Raw genomic sequence first — 19,307 nt, forward strand, 5'->3', positions numbered from 1 at the left:
AGAGTAAAAGCTGACTTATTTGCCAGGAACTTTTGATATGCTTTCTTCTTTTCCTTCACTGCCTCTTTAACTTCCTGTGTCCACCAGGGAGTTCTGATTTTTTTATCTTTGCACACAACCTCACCACATGCCTCTCTGGCAGAATCAATCAATGTTTCTTTCAGAGTTTGCCACTGAATCTCCAAGGTTTGATTCCTGTTCTCAAACTCTTTCATTTTCTTTTCAATAATATTTCTGTATTTTAGTCTACAGTTTACATCTGAGAGCTGCTCAACTTTTATTCGCTTTAAAACTTTCTTACATGTTATTCTTTTCAATATGAAATTCAATTTTATCCTGCTCAAGACTAAATAGTGATCACTTCCAATTTCAAATCCTCTGTACACTCTGGTGTCCTGCACCAGGGAGAAAACATCACTATCAACAATAACATAGTCAATGAGACTTTTCTTATTCCTAGCCTCTTCTCTCCATGTGAATTTGTGCACATTTTTATGTTGGAACATGGTGTTAGTAATAACCAGTCCATGTCCTGAGCAGAAATCCAACAGATATTTGCCATTGTTATTAGCTTTGCTCTTTTCTCCAAATTTTCCCAAAATATTTTTGTATGTCTCACAATCATTTCCTACTCTACTATTTAGATCCCCAACAAGGACCAACTTTTCCTTTTTCATTGTGTCAGTTGCTTTTTCTAAAGCCTCTAAAAATTCCTCCACTTCTACCTTAGTAGAACCTTCTGTGGGACCATAGGCACAAATAAGTCTCATTGCCCAGTTCCCCATTCTCATATTTGCCCACATTACTCTACTTGAGACTGACTGCCATTCAAGAAGATTAGCCTCGTATTTTGTGTTGAATACTATGGCTACTCCTTCTTTTCCTTGATTGTTATTGCCTGAATATAACATTTTGTATTTATTGCTCAGAAAGATCTCACCAGTTTTGGTCTTTTTTGTTTCAGTCACCCCTATTATGTCGATCTGGTACTTATCTAATTCCTCAGCTAGCTCCATTTCTTTGCCATTCAGGCTTCTTACGTTGATAGTACCGATCTTTAACTCTGGTGATGTTGAGTTGGGGTTTGTTTTCAGATTTGTTCCAGTAGCTGACTTTTCGCTGTTCGCCCTGGTTCCCTGGCGAAAACAACGGGGGCCCTTGTTTAACTGGGCGACGCTCCAGCCGGCATGAAATTTTGTCATGTTGTACCATCATTTTTTATTTTGGTTTAACCAATAAGAATACAATTTGGTCGGCTAAATCCCAAATTGCCAGCCCATCCTCGTTCGTTCAGTATCAAAGTAGATACCCAACCGGGTGCACCACGAGAAGGTGAGGATTGGACATTAGGTCAAAGCCCTGGTCGGTTCTCCGCATTCCTTTTACATAATATTGAATTTCATATTGAAAAGAATAACATGTAAGAAAGTTTTAAAGCAAATAAAAGTTGAGCAGCTCTCAGATGTGAACTGTAGACTAAAATACACAAAGCTTATCGAAGAAAAAATGAAAGAGTTTGAGAACAGGAACCAAACCTTGGAGATTCAGTGGCAAGCCTTGAAGAAAACCCCAATTGATTCAGCCAGAGAGGCATGTGGTGAGGTTGTCTGCAAGGATAGAAAAATCAGAACTCCATGGTGGACACATTTAGTTAAAGAGGCAGTAAAGGAAAAGAAGAAAACATATCAAAAGTTCCTGGCAAATAAGTCAACTTGTGCTCTTAGAGAACACAGAGACAAATCTAAGAAAGCTAAACACTGTGTAAAACTAGCTAAACAAAAGTCATGGGAGGACTTTGGCAGGAACATAGAAAATAAATATCAAGAAGGTGGCAAAATATTGTTGAGGTTGTTGAAGAAGCTTAGAAATGGAGGAAAGAGTGCTGTAAAAGGAGTTAGAGATGATAAAGGTGACATGAAAACATGAGAAAAAGATATCCTTGACATATGGAGTAATTACTTTGAAAAATTGCTAAATGAAACAAGCAGTGATAGCACAGTGGTAAAAAACACTGACCAGGCATGCAGTCAGGAATACATATCCATACTTGAAGTAGAAAAAGCCATCAAAGGCTTGAAATGTGGAAAGGCAGCAGGAGTAGATGATATTCTACCAGAAATGCTGAAGTATGGTGGTATAAAAGTCTTACAGTGGCTGCATTGCATAGTTCAGAAAGCCTGGACAGAAGGACGAATTCCCGATGATTGGAGTAGATCTCTCATAGTACCCATATATAAAAAGGGAAATAAAACTGAATGTGAGAATTACAGAGGTATTTCCCTACTGAGTGTTCCTGACAAGATTTATGCAAGCATACATGAGAAACGGTTGAGAAGAATTGTGGAAGAAATGCTTGGTGAAGAACAAGCTGGATTGAGGCCAAATAGAGGCTGTCAGAATCAGATCTTCACTTTACGATAAATAGTTGAGAAAGCATGGGAATATAACAAAGATCTGTATTTAAGTTTTGTTAATCTGGAAAAGGCATATGGTAAGGTGCCAAGAGAGAAGCTATATAATACGCTTCAGTTATATGGTGACAATGAGGCATTATATCAAGCAATATTTCTTCACCTGGAAATGCAGGTTTTTGCACCCAGAACAGGCAAACCGGCCCTGTCAACACACATCTACAAACATAGGACACACTGGGAGGCATAGGGCTAATCATCTTATCCTCGAAGCAGTTGCGATTTTTAATGCCTACAATGGCAACTAGGCCTAAAATATGTGAGAGGAGGAGATTAGCTATATTAACATTTATGATTGCTAATGGAGTTAGCAATCATGTTTCTTTTAATATTTTAATTTTTAATATTCTTCTGTCATTGATGTAGACTGTTCAGTATCTTAATTTTCTTCAGAACCCTGTTATCTGTGATTTTGGTTTGTTGTTGTGAACACTGTGTTGTATATTGCTACTTTATTGTTTTGGCAATTTCTCTCTTGTTTTGTATAAATTTATACATCTGACTCTCCTCTATACCAGTTTTGCTGACTACATTATCTATTTTTATACATAATTTGCCATCTTTCTAAAAGTTATCTCTGAACTGTATCTGATTTCCTTGGTCTGTAGGTTTCCATTGAGAATACAGTTGATGTTTTCATTTTTGTATTTCTGCAGCCATTTTCATACCATGCAGAATCAAAATTGCTGAAATATATTAAGGATATGTATTTAAAGTTTTGTAGATCTTTACAAGAAATATGATGAGGTCATCATCATCATCATCATCAAATTCCTGCCATGTACCCTCAAGGGGTGTACAGGATATGACAGTACTACATGAAAAAATTACATCATTACTAACTTCCTATCTACAATTTTCCTCCAAATCAGTCTGTTACTTGTCAAGACTCCAACATTATCAGATCTTATATTTCTATCATCTAAGGCACTTTTTACCGTATCAATCCACCTATATCTTGGTCTTCCTCTGGGTCATTTTCCTGCCAACCTGGCAGAGAACACTTGTTTTGCTAATCTTTCCTCTCCCATTCTATTTAAGTGACCATACCATCTGAGATTAGCTCTGCTAACGCATTCCTGGATGCTGACAATGTCAAGTTCTTTCCTAATATCCTCATTTTTAATATGATATTGCCATTGATGCCATCTGTTCACGCCTATAATCTTTCTCAGGACTCTCATATCTGCGGTCTCTAGTCTTTGGTCAAGTGTTTTACTTCTGACCCAGCTCTCAGATCCATAAGTTAAAATTGGTTTGAACACAGTCTTGTATACAGCTAATTTAGTGTTCCGACTAATTTCTTTCTTATTCCATATGAATTTATTCAATTGACTTCCCACGATACCAGCTTTGCTGATTCTGTTGTCTATTTCTATATTTAGTTTACCATCTTCAGTAAAAATTGTGCCTAAGTAGCTGAAATGTTTTACTTGTTCCACAGGTTCTCCATTCACAACACACTTGACATTTTCAATGATTCTGCCTATTTTCATTGTCTTTGTCTTTTTATTGCTGACCTTCATACCATATCTATTACAACAGCTATTCAATTTAGTCAGAGAATCTTGCAGACTTGTAGCGGATTTATTTAGAAGTATAACATCATCCGCATAAAGCAAAGAGCTGACATTAACATCTCCAATTTTGATATCAGGTTTAATACCACATTCCTTCATAATGTGATCCATATAGATAATGAATAACAGAGGGAATAATGTACATCCTTGTCTCACACCAGATTTAACATTAAACCATCTTCCTGTACTTCCTTCAATTCTAACTGCAGACTCACAACTCAAATAAAGACTAAGTATTGCTTGATATAATGCCCCATTGACACCATATAACTGCAGCGTATTGAATAGCTTCTCTCTTGGCACCTTGTCATATGCCTTTTCCAAATCGACAAAACTTAAATACAGATCTTTGTTATATTCCCATGCTTTCTCGACTATTTGTCATAAAGTGAAGATCTGATCCTGACAGCCTCTATTTGGGCTGAATCCAGCTTGTTCTTCACCAAGCTTTTCTTCCACAATTCTTCTCAACCGTTTCTCAAGTATACTTGCATAGATCTTGCCAGGAACACTCAGTAGGGAAATACCTCTGTAAAACTCACATTCAGTTTTATTTCCCTTTTTATATATGGGTACTATGAGAGCTCTACTCCAATCATTGGGAATTCGTCCCTCTGTCCAGGCTTTCTGAACTATGCAGTGCAGCCACTGTAAGACTCTTATACCACCATACTTCAGCATTTCTGGTCGAATATCATCTACTCCTGCTGCCTTTCCACATTTCAAGCCTTTGATGGCTTTTTCTACTTCAAGTATGGATATGTATTCCTGACTGCATGCCTGGTCAGTGTTTTTTATCACTGTGCTGTCATCACTGCTTGTTTCATTTAGCAGTTTTTCAAAGTAATTACTCCATACTTCAAGGATATATTTTTCTCCCTTTTTCATGTCACCTTTATCATCTCTAACTCCTTTTACAGCACTCTTTCCTCCATTCCTAAGCTTCTTCAACAACCTCCAGAATATTTTGCCACCTTCTTGATATTTATTTTCCATATTCTTGCCAAAGTCCTCCCATGACTTTTGTTTAGCTAGTTTTACACACTGTTTAGCTTTCTTACATTTGTCTCTGTATTCTGTAAGAGTAAAAGCTGACTTATTTGCCAGGAACTTTTGATATGCTTTCTTCTTTTCCTTCACTGCCTCTTTAACTTCCTGTGTCCACCAGGGAGTTCTGATTTTTTTATCTTTGCACACAACCTCACCACATGCCTCTCTGGCAGAATCAATCAATGTTTCCTTCAGAGTCTGTCACTGAATCTCCAAGGTTTGATTCCTGTTCTCAAACTCTTTCATTTTCTTTTCAATAATATTTCTGTATTTTAGTCTACAGTTTACATCTGAGAGCTGCTCAACTTTTATTCGCTTTAAAACTTTCTTACATGTTATTCTTTTCAATATGAAATTCAATTTTATCCTGCTCAAGACTAAATAGTGATCACTTCCAATTTCAAATCCTCTGTACACTCTGGTGTCCTGCACCAGGGAGAAAACATCACTATCAACAATAACATAGTCAATGAGACTTTTCTTATTCCTAGCCTCTTCTCTCCATGTGAATTTGTGCACATTTTTATGTTGGAACATGGTGTTAGTAATAACCAGTCCATGTCCCGAGCAGAAATCCAACAGATATTTGCCATTATTATTAGCTTTGCTCTTTTCTCCAAATTTTCCCAAAATATTTTTGTATGTCTCACAATCATTTCCTACTCTACTATTTAGATCCCCAACAAGGACCAACTTTTCCTTTTTCATTGTGTCAGTTGCTTTTTCTAAAGCCTCAAAAAATTCCTCCACTTCTACCTTAGTAGAACCTTCTGTGGGACCATAGGCACAAATAAGTCTCATTGTCCAGTTCCCCATTCTCATATTTGCCCACATTACTCTACTTGAGACTGACTGCCATTCAAGAAGATTAGCCTCGTATTTTGTGTTGAATACTATGGCTACTCCTTCTTTTCCTTGATTGTTATTGCCTGAATATAACATTTTGTATTTTTTGCTCAGAAAGATCTCACCAGTTTTGGTCTTTTTTGTTTCAGTCACCCCTATTATGTCGATCTGGTACTTATCTAATTCCTCAGCTAGCTCCATTTCTTTGCCATTCAGGCTTCTTACGTTGATAGTACCGATCTTTAACTCTGGTGATGTTGAGTTGGGGTTTGTTTTCAGATTTGTTCCAGTAGCTGACTTTTCGCTGTTCGCCCTGGTTCCCTGGCGAAAACAACGGGGGCCTTGTTTAACCGGGCGACGCCCCAGCCGGCATGAAATTTTGTCATGTTGTACCATCATTTTTTATTTTGGTTTAACCAATAAGAATACAATTTGGTCGGCTAAATCCCAAATTGCCAGCCCATCCTCGTTCGTTCAGTATCAAAGTAATACCCAACAGGGTGCACCACGAGAAGGTGAGGATTGGACATTAGGTCAGAAGCCCTGGTCGGTTCTCCGCATTCCTTTAAAGGCTATGTGGAGGTCTGCTCTCAGTTATACAGCTTTGACCCTTAAGCACCCCAAAGGAAAAGCTGTTGAAAAGAGTACAACTTAAATATAGACTTGTATTGCTCAATGTAGCATTTACACCATGTAATTGTTACTTAATCTCATTTTTATGGTATTACAACACAAAAAACAATAAATCTGTAGTCAATTGCAATCTTATATTTCTCTGGGTTTGGAACTACACAGTCTTGCCATACGTACTCTTACTACTTCTGTACACCCCACACATTGCCCAAGAATTGCATGAGCCTGGTTTGTTAGTTACACTGTGTGCAGCCAACATGCTGTACATGCTTATCAGTAGAGAGAGTTGTCTAGCTGTTATTTGCAACACCCTAAAAACACTCGGTACGTTTGTATATTGGACTATTAACCACTATAATGATATAGAAGACTTATCTTCTATATCATTATAGAAGATATGACTATATCTTCTATAATGATATAGAATGATATACATTATAGAACATATGACCACCAAAGAACAGGTCAGCCATGCTGCATTATTACAACAGCTTGTGAGGGCTGTGTTAACCAGTTCAAGAGCATAGCTAACTGTTTACACATTCCTTAAAAATACATGGCACCATCCATTCCAGTAGCCAATCAGAGATAACTGGCCCAATGCTATCGCTAGTTTTAGGCAGCTAACAGTGAAGATCAGGTTCAGGAAGTGCCACCATCTCATGGTCTCAAACCCTAACACAATATTTTTAATATCTGAAAATAGTGTAGGTTTGACGGTTGATTTTCTTGAGTTTACTGGACGAAAAACCTGAGTTTCTGAGAGAATAAACCTGTTTGCCCATGCCAGAGATTGACTAACGCAAGAACTGATCAAACAAAGGCTTAGAAAATGTTCCTCTAGTCAGTGACTAGATTTGAACCAAGTCTTTCTTCTTGCGGTCAAGCTTTGTAGAGTGCAAATGTTACGTCTACTGAGCTACACAGTCTCCTGTGATGATAATTTTTTATTATGATAAATATTAGTGATAGTTTTAAAAATAGTAGTAATACTACTTTTCATCTCTTCAGCCTCCTTCAGAGACTAAGATTACCATAAACTAGATAACATTTATTAAAATTCTTATACTTGTATTGGCTAAATGCTGCATTGTCAGCTTTATACAGTAATTAAGAATTAAAATAATAATATCAGTTATTTCTAAAATATAGTCCTGACAATTAATGATGTTATTATTTTAGGCTGTATGCTGGACCAGAAGTAGACATTTGGAGTTGTGGAGTCATCCTATATGCACTTTTATGTGGCACAGTAAGTGCAGAAAGTTTTTTTTTTTTTTTTTTTTTTTTTTTTTTTTTTTTTTTTTTGGATTGGTTGAAATAGATACCTTTTAAGTTATCTGTGGGAATAAGATATTTTCCTATGCTTCCTGATACTTGCTATTTTTCTGTCCTTTGCTCAGTGAAGGGATTCAACCTTTTTGGTTTCTTCTGCTTAGATATCCTGTGGCAAATGCTGCCTCCACTTAACATACAATGTCAGTCAACTGAAGTCTATATGTGGATGACGTGTGTGACCATTATGACACAAATTTTTCATAACGACATCATTTATTTGTTTGTTTCATGTGCATACCTCATATGTATTTCAGTTATTATTTTAAATTTCAGTGTAGACTTGCATCCATTAAAGATCAGACTTAAAATCGGTGCTTTATTTATTTTTTTAACTTGTGTAAATGCATATGTGCACACACACAGAGTCTGAGGAAATTTGCATAATTGTAAATAGCAGCAGTATTGTTTTTTGATGAAGTCATGGGACAAAAGATGCTGTTAATTAAGTGGTTATTTAGTTTCAGATATTATCAGTTTTAATGCCAGACTGCGGTTAGCGTATCCGCTAACCACAGGCTTTTAATGCCAGCCGAGTGGTTAGTGTATCCGCTCTCCAGCCAAAAGGCTGTGTGGTTGAATCCCGCTGTGGGCATGGATGTTTGTGATTGTCTTTGGAAATACTAGTAGTGGTGGTCAGCTGTAGATGGCGTTGGCGTAGTTGTGGTCAGTTGGTGGAGATAAAGTTGTAGAGCAGGTGCTCTCCCTCGATGAGTCTTTGGACTCCCTGTCTAATAATAATAATAATCTTCAGCATTCTGATTGTGGTAGAAGATTTGATTAAATTACACATGCTTTTGCAGAATGATAACATGTTTATTGTAGTTTTAATACATCGTGTTGAAATAAGTATTGCAACTGTATTGTATTTTAGAGAAATTTAAATTGCATACATCGTAATAATGTCTGGATACACTTTTCATTCTTTTTAGGCATACTTTCCACTAATTTGTGATGATATGTGTGTTTGGTATGGTCATTATTTCTTCACCATTACCATCATTCCATGTATTGTTGAATGCTCTGGTATGATCTGCACCTGGCATTCCAATTCTCACTGCACAAAAATTGGGAGGTTTTGCAGGTCAAAACTTTTTTTCTGCATTATTTTCATTATTGTTCATGTATAGAAATAATTATTTCATAAAATAACTTTTCAGAAAGTAATTTTATTTTCAAAAATATTTATTGAAGATAAAAAGTGAATAATCATTTATATTCTGGGATTTCTAGGCTGATAGATGATTTATCTGCAAGAATTGATAGCAACTATTTCCTGTATACATCATCTTTTTTTCTCCTAAGATAAAAAAAAAATGTACAGGGTGTTCGGGATAAATTTGACAGTTTCGTAAGGAAAAAGAAAATCTTCTTTGTATCTATTAAATTTAATGAATTGACAAAAAAACATTACAGGCAGAGTTAATTACAATACTATCAACAAGATTTACTCAAAATAACCACCATTAGCATCGATCACAGCTTCAATTCTGCTTCGGAACCTCGAACAAGCTGATGCTACAGTCTCCCTGGGAAGGGCCGCAAAAACTGTTTTAATTTTATCCATTAACTGGGCTTTTGTATTACTGGAAGTGCGATTGGTGTCTTTTTCAACTGCGCCCCATACAAAATAATCCATGGGGTTAAGGTCTGGGGAGTTTGGAGGCCAAACATTTGGACTGGTGAAGTCATAGAAATTTTCAGACAACCATTTTTGACTTTTCCCAGAGGTGTGGCAAGGGGCCGAATCCTGCTGCCATACATACGGCCTACCATTGGCTACCCTTGTTATCCAGGGCTTGACTACAGTTAGCAACTCCACGAACAAAGCCCGAATTCCAATGCCAGGGTTCTTCAACACCTGTTCCTGCAGATTTGCGAGGAATTCTGCTGTACGAACGCAATCAGATCGTCTGCTAGGGATCTTTCTTCTTGCTACATCCTCGTAGTCACCATTGCAAGTCTCTAGTTCATGCCTGATTGTTTTTACTGTATTCAGGGAGCATTGGGCAGCAGTCGTAATATCCTTATTTTGATGGCGGGCACGAATCATCATGATACAAGTTATTCTCTTCCATGATTCAGGTGGGTTCCAGCTATCCATCCTTTCTGACATCTTGTATATGAATGAAGAAGGGTCCAAACTTTTAAATGAAGAGAAGTGTGTGTTAATACATGTAACTTACGGAAAAATATAATTAATTATAAATATGTCAAATTTATCCCAAACACCCTGTATATTTTAGAATGGAAGTTTTTTTGTTATTTTGTCCTGCCATTAGCAACAAACTATAATATGATAAAATGACTGCAAATATAAAAACGTCATATACATTTAGTCTGTATCTCTGAAATTACAGCTACACTGAATATACTATAAGGAACTATGCATTTCATGCTGCTTAATTGCACTGGCTCTGAGACGCATGAATGTTAACTAATCCAATTAAGGGTTCTCCAGTGCGAAGGATTACCGTATTTACTCGAATATAACTTGCCCTCATGTATATCTTGCACCCCTGATTTTACTTTACAGAAAAACAAATTAAAAATTTGCATATACTTCACTTAATAAAACTTTAAGAAATAGTGAATGTTATTACGGAAGTTTCAGATATTTTGGAATGTGGTTGAAGAGAATCAGCATTTCAGTTCAACAATCGACAACTTGCCTTTCTTGTTGAGTCATGCAATCTTTTGTTAATACTGCCCCAATCATATACAAGACCGGTAGTAGCGATAGCAAATAGTAGATTTCTGGTAAGTCATACCCATGAACCTGTTTGTTTTAATTTAATTACAGATGCATTGTTGCTGAAGATTTAGATATGTCGCATGATGAAGGTGAGTGGCCAATCGTGTAAATAACGTTGATAATTAAACTTTAAATGCATTTATTTTATAAATAATGTGAGCAATTATAAATTATAACGAATACTGAGAATTTAATTATAAATGTCAGTTTAATTTTTTCCTGAAAAACTTTAATTTCCAAAATTCCCTATATCTCGCACCACAGTTTTTTAAATTTAATTTTGGGGGGAAAAGTGCAAAGATGGTGATTTGCAGAGACTGTGTCTGTACCTATCAGTATAAATTAAATACCAAGAAATTATATACTTGGTTTAATCCTTTATCCAAGTGTAAGGAAACAAAGTTTGCTCCTGAAGTATTTTCAGAACTGGGGCAACTCATGGTAAAGGTGGTATGACTTCACATCACTTGCCTTAGTATTCCATAATGCGAAACAAATCTCCTTGCAGACATGTATAATGCTATGCATTATGGGAAGGGTCACTACCTAGACAGGTTTCAACCTTTATTGAGGTGTCTTCAGTGGGAGCCAGACCCAGAGGTGATACTAAGGTTGAAATAATGCAGAAGTCATATTTTCATATATGAGTTGCCAAAAGATGTCACTTATAGCATAACCAAGTGAAAAAACTTCCAACAACTTTTCTCTAATCCAGAGTATTATAATAATAAGGTGTGACACATTTTGGCAAAACCCCAGATGTATGATATCATTAAATGTTACAAGTCGTTAGCAATATTGCAATGGTAGTTTAATGAAAATAGCAATCATTTAAAAATCATCAGGTAATAATAAGTAATTCTTTATATGTTTGTTTTATATGTAGTAATATTTTTTATATATCTGATCCATACTCGAAAGGCTGCAAGACCTCTACTACATTACTGCCATTTGTGGGTAAGAGGAAAAGAAGAAAGGAGGAATCTGTTCACATTTTGCTTGAACAGCTGAAGGTTGTATTCTTTGAGGAAGGCAGAGTGGCAGGACATTGTTCCAAAGAACAGAAATAGATGGAATGAAAGAGGAAGGGGGGGGTAGGCAGTGAATTTGGTTCGGTGAGTCTCAAGATGGACAGGGTTAGATCATTCTTATTATCCTGTACATATACAAAAAAAGAACAAAGTATTATTGATGGTATATCTTTTATGAAGGACGTGTATGTACATACATACCTGCATATATGTATATATATATAAATTTGTGTGTACACACACACACACATATATATATATATATACACACACTGCTTGGAAAGAAGTTAACAGGAACCCCTCACACACACACACATGGGCAAGGTGCAATCATGCCATGTAACGGGTCACGTGTTTGTAGCCAGTATAAATTGGAGCAATATGATGCTCCCGAGTCAGTGCCACTGTGTCCAGTGAAATGACTGTGAGAAGGCAACTGACGGAGTTTGAAAAAGGTGTTATGATAGGATGCCATGTTGCAGAGCCTGTCTGTTTGGCAAATTGTTGACAATTGACCATCCCAGGTCAACAATCACTGATACTATACTGAGATGGAAGCACAGGGAGTCAGCTGCAAGTGCTATTTGCAGCAGACAACCTGTCACACTCACCAAATTACCAAATGTGATTGTAGGGTGCTATGAAGTGTAATATGTAAAAACAGCCAACATGTTGAATGCGGAGTTCCAAGCATCAACTGGAACACAAATCTGCACAAAAACATTCAGAACCGATTCACAATATGGGCTTTCATGGTAGGACTACGATGTGCAGGCTCTACAGACCCGAACCAACATTCAGCATCGTCTTCAGTGGTGCAAAGAGCTTGTACAGTGGGATCCTATTTTTTCTGGTTTGGCTTCAGATCTCTGTTTGTGATGCCACAAACATTGAACTCCAAGAGGTATCTGAACATTCTGGACAATGCAATGCTTCCTACTTTATGACATTTCTACAGAACTAACCATTGTCTCTTTCAGCAAGACAATGCTCCCTGTCATAAGGGTGCTGCTATAACTGTGTGGTTTGTGGACATGAATGTCACCACACTTGACTGGCCACCATAGAGTCCTGATCTCAACCCTATTGAACATCTGTGGGATTGGCTGATGTCAAAGTATGTCTGCCCCACAACAGTTCAGGACCATTATATACCTACAGGAAGAATGGTCCATAATTCACATTGATTACTGTCATATGTTTGTGGAAAATATGCTTTGTAGAATTGCTGTAGTCATTGCAACAAAAGGAGGTCCTATATCTTATTAAGGTGGGCACGATGCCTGTTTTTTCCTTACACTATGGTGTCTGTTGACTTTTTTTCCAAGCAGTGTATGTGTGTACACACACACACATATATTGGAAGGCATTTTACTTTTGTTTCATCCAAGACAATGTATAGTACATAAGATAGAAATGAAGTGAGCTGGGCTGTAAATTTTTCTGCATGCTTTATAAGATTTGCATAATCCTAGCATCTAGTACTGTTAATAGCTTTATATTTAAGAGAAACCATTAATAGTGAACAGCTACAATTATTAAACAACTAGAAATAAAAGAAAAGATATATAAATTCTTTGCACCTCTGGTGACTGACCAATACAAAGTTGATCAAAATCTTCAAGTCACCAGTCTGAAGTAGTTGTTTTGAAACCAGTACCCACTTGATTAGAATTTACTGCAATTTAATATGTAGTGTTCACAATATTTATGATTTTATATATATATATATTAATCATACAGTGAGCCATAATAAACTGACTATCTCTTAAGTTAATTTAAAAAAAAAAAATTGGATTTTTTTTTTGTAATCTTTCAAGTAATATAAAGTTTCTTTAGTCTGCTTTAAACTTACCACTAAATCATTTGCTTAATGAAAAGATAAATACAGTGGTATCTCGTTAATCCGAACTAATAAAAACCGTGCTCGTTCGGATTAGTAAAAAGTTTGGATTAGCAAATCATCTCCCAAGAGACAATAACTAGCATTTAAGACAAAAATAATCAGATTCTAATGATACATCAATTTAATTCTGTAAATAAATTAACTGATAGAAAAAAGCTACAGTACTGTAATGTGAAACAAAAAAAAAATAACACTGTACACAAGTTTATTTTAGTAAAAATTTAATTTGTATGTACCTCTATTGTTGAGGATTCAGATTTAATAAAATTGCATTGTTCAGTACGTAACTTAATTTGCATAAAAAATATCACTTTCTTGTACACAACACACAAAAAAAAAGTTTCACAAAATAACACACACAAAAAAGTTTTTTATTTCTTTATAAAAAAAGTCACTGATTTTCTTTTGCATCCTGGAAGCTAAACTTTTTTCGAATGCTTTTCTCGGAGCTGCATTAGCAACAAAATTTTGTGGAATGGCGTATCATTCTGCTTAGCCCATTCTATACACATATTAAAACTGTCAACTGTCTCTTCATGTTTCATTTTTTTTTCTTCAAGTTCTTTATCGTCAAGTTGGTCTTCTAATTCATTCTGTAGTGTCATATTTATAATTTCAGCATCTGATTTGATTTTGAATTCACTTTCATTTCTACCTGTAATCCATTCCGTAGCATCTGTTTGTGAAATATCAACATCTGGATTTATATTTTTAACCAAATTATGCACGTTTGAATTTCCTCTTTTTGTGTATATTTGTGATTCATGCCGACAATATAGTACCTACTGTACAGTATAAAAAAGCAAACATGTACACACAATAAATCAAAATAGGCCTCCAGTATAACCGTACAATCGACAGTATGAAAAAAATACTGTACTGTAATAATAATAAAATAAATAGTTAAAATAATAATTATTAAATAAAAATAGTAGTACACAAAATAATAATGCATAATAAGTACAACTTTTTTTCTTTCAAACCACAGTTCGGATTACAGGAGGGTTCGGACTAAAGAGGTTCGGATTAGCGAGATACCACTGTATGTTATTTATTTATGAAAACGCTTCATATAATCAAGATAGTTTTATTTAGTGAAATCCTTTGAAAAACCTGCTATACATTTCATTAAAAAGGTGTAAAGTTGTGCAATAAGTTATCTTTCCCAAAGACTTTAGCTGTTTTTTTTTCATCTTTTGTGACTACAGTCAGTATGCACAGATATGCGATGCACTGATATAAAACTTGGGGTTTTATTGTTAGTACATCTGTTTAATACTATTAATTATTTGTTAAAGAGCTAAAGAATTTATTGCCTTCTAGTTACCATTTGATGATGAACATGTGCCTACACTCTTCAGAAAAATCAAATGTGAGTAAACTATGTTTTTGTGTATTCTGTTAAATATTTCATAATTTACTCATATTGCATTATCTTTTATTATTCTGGCCAGTTTGTGCCATCTCATCATATTTTGCTTCACTGTAAAATCTTTTAATTCAAAAGTAAGAGTATGAGCTTGGAATTAAACAGTTTGAATTGTCCAAAAATATTTCGCAAAGTTAGTAGTTACATTTAATATTAATATGTTGTCCGTACTCACTCATAAAAGTAATCTTTATTATCTTTTTTGTCTATACTTTGTCTCATCAAAGAATGCCAATCATTATTTTCATTCTTGTAAAATTTTCATGATAGTTTATATGAATTAGCTGCTGCCACCAAAAAAAAAAAAAAAAATATATATATATATATATATATATTTTTTTTTTTTTTCTTATCTGAATTTCTTAATCTTTATCCTTGAAAACATTTCAGGCTTAAAACTTTAATGTGAAACTTCCAATTTTTAACCTATTTCCTATTACACTAACCAAAGGACTATCAGTTGTGCCTCTCAGTAAGAAAAACAAAGAATTGAGATTTTTTGTTGATATTGTGGTATTTATTTAACAAATTAATTGCAACTCTTAAATTTCAGTTCATATGGCAGTTCATGTTTCGTTACTAAAAGAAGTTATTAACTAATAATTTTGTAGTACTTTTTTTAGTTTTCTTTAGTTTTGTACACCAATTTTGTTGTTTTAACAATGAGAAGAATATCAACCACCAATATGTTAGAAGAATATCAAATAGATCAATACAGGTAACCCTCGTATAACGGTACTTATATAATCCGGTTTCGATCTAACGCGATCTACAAATTGTAATAACCCTTGTTCAACGTGGTACTCATACAATGCAGTTTCGATATAACACGTCTACAAATTGTAGTAACCCTTTATCTTTTCATATATTTTTAGCCACGCAAAGATAATATTTTTCACGAAGAAAAAAATCAAATTTTATCTTCGTTAAATTTGCATCTGCCTGTATCATGGATGTAGTTATAAGAAGCGAATTTATATTAGGGGAAATACCCTTTAGCATGCATGTATATCAATTGTTTACCATATAAAGCGTTTATGGTTGAAAATTGTGTTCGTTTTCTGCCAGGAAAGCGCATTAAAAATCATAAGTGTGTTAATCTCAAGCTGAGCACTTTATTTTCTGATGAATTACATACATAATTAATATGTAATGCTTTTTTGATGTGAAAAATTTATTTTTATAGTAATGACCACTAAAACTGCAATGAAAGGGGAAAAAAAAAACAACATTGAAAAGAAAATTCATATCTCTCGAAGAAAAAATTAAAATCTTGGATCAGTTGAAAAATGGAGAAAAATCAGGAGTTGTTGCAAGGATCTTGAATTTAAATGAATCAATGCAACTTAGCTCGGCATCCACTGGAGATGGATGCCGAGCTAAGTCGTATAATAAACATCGTACACGTTTTTGCGATATGGTTGAAAATGAAATTAGTGAATTAATTGATGGGAAAACAGATTTAAATGAGGATTAACTGGTACAATTAATAAATGACGTCGAACCAAACGGTGGGGAAAGTTGTGCAGAAGATTCTGATTGTGTTGAATCCATTAAAGAATTCAGTATAAGAAGAAATTAACAGAAAGATTGTACTTGGCAAGAAAGTTAGGAAGTTATTTTATGGATAATAATCCCTCAAAGGAGCACTCCAGAAAATTCATGAGACAATTGGATATTTGTTTAGATTATGAACTTAATAAAAAAATTGCAGCACGGTGTTAAGCAAGGTCTTATTACTGATTTCTTAATAACTAAACCAGCCGAAGTATGCAATGAAAATTATAGAAATGATGTCCAAGTGATGACGACATCCGGCAACTTGTAAATAAAAAACATCTACGAAATGTTAATTTTGAAGACAGTGATGATGATTAAAATATGCACTTTGTTTTATTTTGCCTAAAACATTTATGCATTATGTGCAATGAAGTTTACTTACAATTTATAATTTTATATTATGTATTTCTTTCATAGTTTATATGTTTTCTTAACGTACATGAATTACCTGAATTAAATAAAAATATATTTTTGTTGGATATGTCATTGTCGTTTATATAATAAAAAAAAAAAAAACGATTTCGGAACATAACCCCACTTTTTCTATGTGATCTGAGTCTCATATAACACGATTTATATAACATGCCATTTCTATGGAAAACATCTGCGTTATACGAGGATTACCTGTATAGGTGATCTGGGAAACAGCAGACTTGAGTAAAATTGAGTAAATCATTCCTCACGTTATATATACAACACTTTCTTAGTGTTTTTTTTTTTAAATGAACACAAGAACAATGCCAGAAGTAAATTACTAGAAAATCACTCGGTACTTCAAATTATTCAAATAAAGTTGTCAAGTATATGCAAAAGTAATAAGTCCATAGCATGGAATTTCATTTCAGCATGTATAATAACACAGCAAATAAATTATGCACATCTCAATTTAAGACAGCCAGGCAAACAGCGAAAGTTACTACTAGCAGTAGGTGGCCTCTTCTTCTGATTATTATTGTTATCATTATCATCAAACCTCCAGAGGATCGAGGCTCATCAAGTGAGCCCATGATCCCATGTAGGCCATATATCATGCACACCAGCCATCTTGCCTTCTTTTAAACTTATTCACACTAAATGCGCTCGTTACTTCAACAGACATACTATTCCACTCACTCGTGGTTTTGTGAGAGAGAAATTTAGCTCTCACTCCTTTCTTAAATGCACACACAAACTTAATTTCCACAGATGCTCCCTTGTCTTCTCCCCTCCCTACCTATCTTGGCATCATCACAGTTACATATCTCCTGTCAGATCCTTCCCAATATTATTAATGTATTCATTAAACAACAGCGGTTGTAGGACTAATTCCTGTGGTTCATCACTTGTCACCTTAATCTGGCAGATTCACACTTGCCATCTACCACTTGATATCTGTCTGTCAGACACTCACTTATCCAAGCCAACAGCTTATATTCCAATTCCATTTTTTTCCAATTCATGCAACAACCTTTCATTTGGTATCCTATCAAATGCCTTAGTCAAGTCCAACAGTATCATTGTGTATCCATTTTCTTTATCCAACTCAGCCATAACATTATTATAAAATAAGAGCAAATTGCTCAAATATGTCTCCATTTAGTAAACCCGTGCTGTTCCTTGCAAAGTATAGCTTATCTGTCAGCCCATTTCTGTGTGAGTTCTTATCAACTTCGCAACCATTCCAGTGATACTGATAGGTCAATGGTTAGACATATCAGTCTATACCAATTTGTGCAATGGGATTATGATACATTCATTCCTTTTCTATGGAATCTTTCCTGAACTGGCACTCAAATTATACAAACATCAAAGACGGCCACTTTGGCTGAAGATTCCTTTAGCATATATACTTACATCCCATCTGTCCCTATTACTGAATTCTTATCCAGGTTATGCAACAGTTCTAGATCTTCATCCAATGTACTGATAGCACTGTACACTATGTTATATACACCAGTTTGATGGATCTTTAGTGAAGCGAGCACTCATTATTTGAACAACTGCATCTACTTCTGATGCAAGGGTATCATCTTCCATCAGTAAAGTTATTATTTTACATTCATTCTGATAGCACTGTACACTATGTTATATACACCAGGTTGATGGATCTTTAGTGGACCGAGCACTCATTATTTGAACAACTGCATCTACTTCTGATGCAAGGGTATCATCTTCCATCAGTAAAGTTATTATTTTACATTCATTCTTTTATTTTCAGCTTAATGATAAAATTCTTTTGGGTTACTTTTATGGATCACCCATCCACAAGTGATGGATCAACCCATAGTACACCAGTACTGAGGATGGGCAAAAAGGAATTTGTTGACATTTACATTGAAATGCTGTAGATTGTATTCCTTAGGAAACACATGAGATGGCAAACTGTTACAGACAGCACCAATGAAAAGGGTGAATGAAGAGGAGAAATTTGTTATGTGAATTTGGAGCTGCACTGTGAGGGAGTGTTGATTAGTTGCTGAATGTGTTTGTACTGATTTGATATTGAATGGGGGTATTATTGATGCCAATTGTGATAAACAGTGGCCATAGAAGTATTTATAGAAGATGTAAGCAGCAGAAACTGAGCACCTGTGTCAAAGTGAGCAAAGTGTATTAGAGAGGATCATTAATCAGTGTGACTACCCTTTTCTGTATAGAGTCTAGTATCTTTAGAGAGCTCGTAGGGGAACCATCCCAGATATGAGAGCAATATTCAATGGCTAGATGGATTT

The 19,307-nt window shown here is 35.1% G+C and overlaps 1 protein-coding gene across 1 annotated transcript in view; it reads left to right on the plus strand.

Moving 5' to 3' along the window:
• AMPKalpha (AMP-activated protein kinase alpha subunit) overlaps window positions 1-19,307 on the plus strand; it is a 265,316-nt gene that overhangs the window by 64,721 nt on the left and 181,288 nt on the right. Inside the window, exons 6-7 of the mRNA XM_090414193.1 lie at window positions 7,763-7,832; window positions 14,931-14,979. Coding sequence (XP_090270319.1) covers window positions 7,763-7,832; window positions 14,931-14,979 — 119 coding nt within the window. The remainder of the gene's footprint in view (window positions 1-7,762; window positions 7,833-14,930; window positions 14,980-19,307) is intronic.

Source organism: Typopeltis vanoorti, chromosome 24 (genome assembly GCF_054136105.1).
Source record: "Typopeltis vanoorti isolate ZY-2024b chromosome 24, IOZ_Tvanoo_1.0, whole genome shotgun sequence".
In the NCBI taxonomy this organism is placed as follows: domain Eukaryota; kingdom Metazoa; phylum Arthropoda; class Arachnida; order Uropygi; family Thelyphonidae; genus Typopeltis; species Typopeltis vanoorti.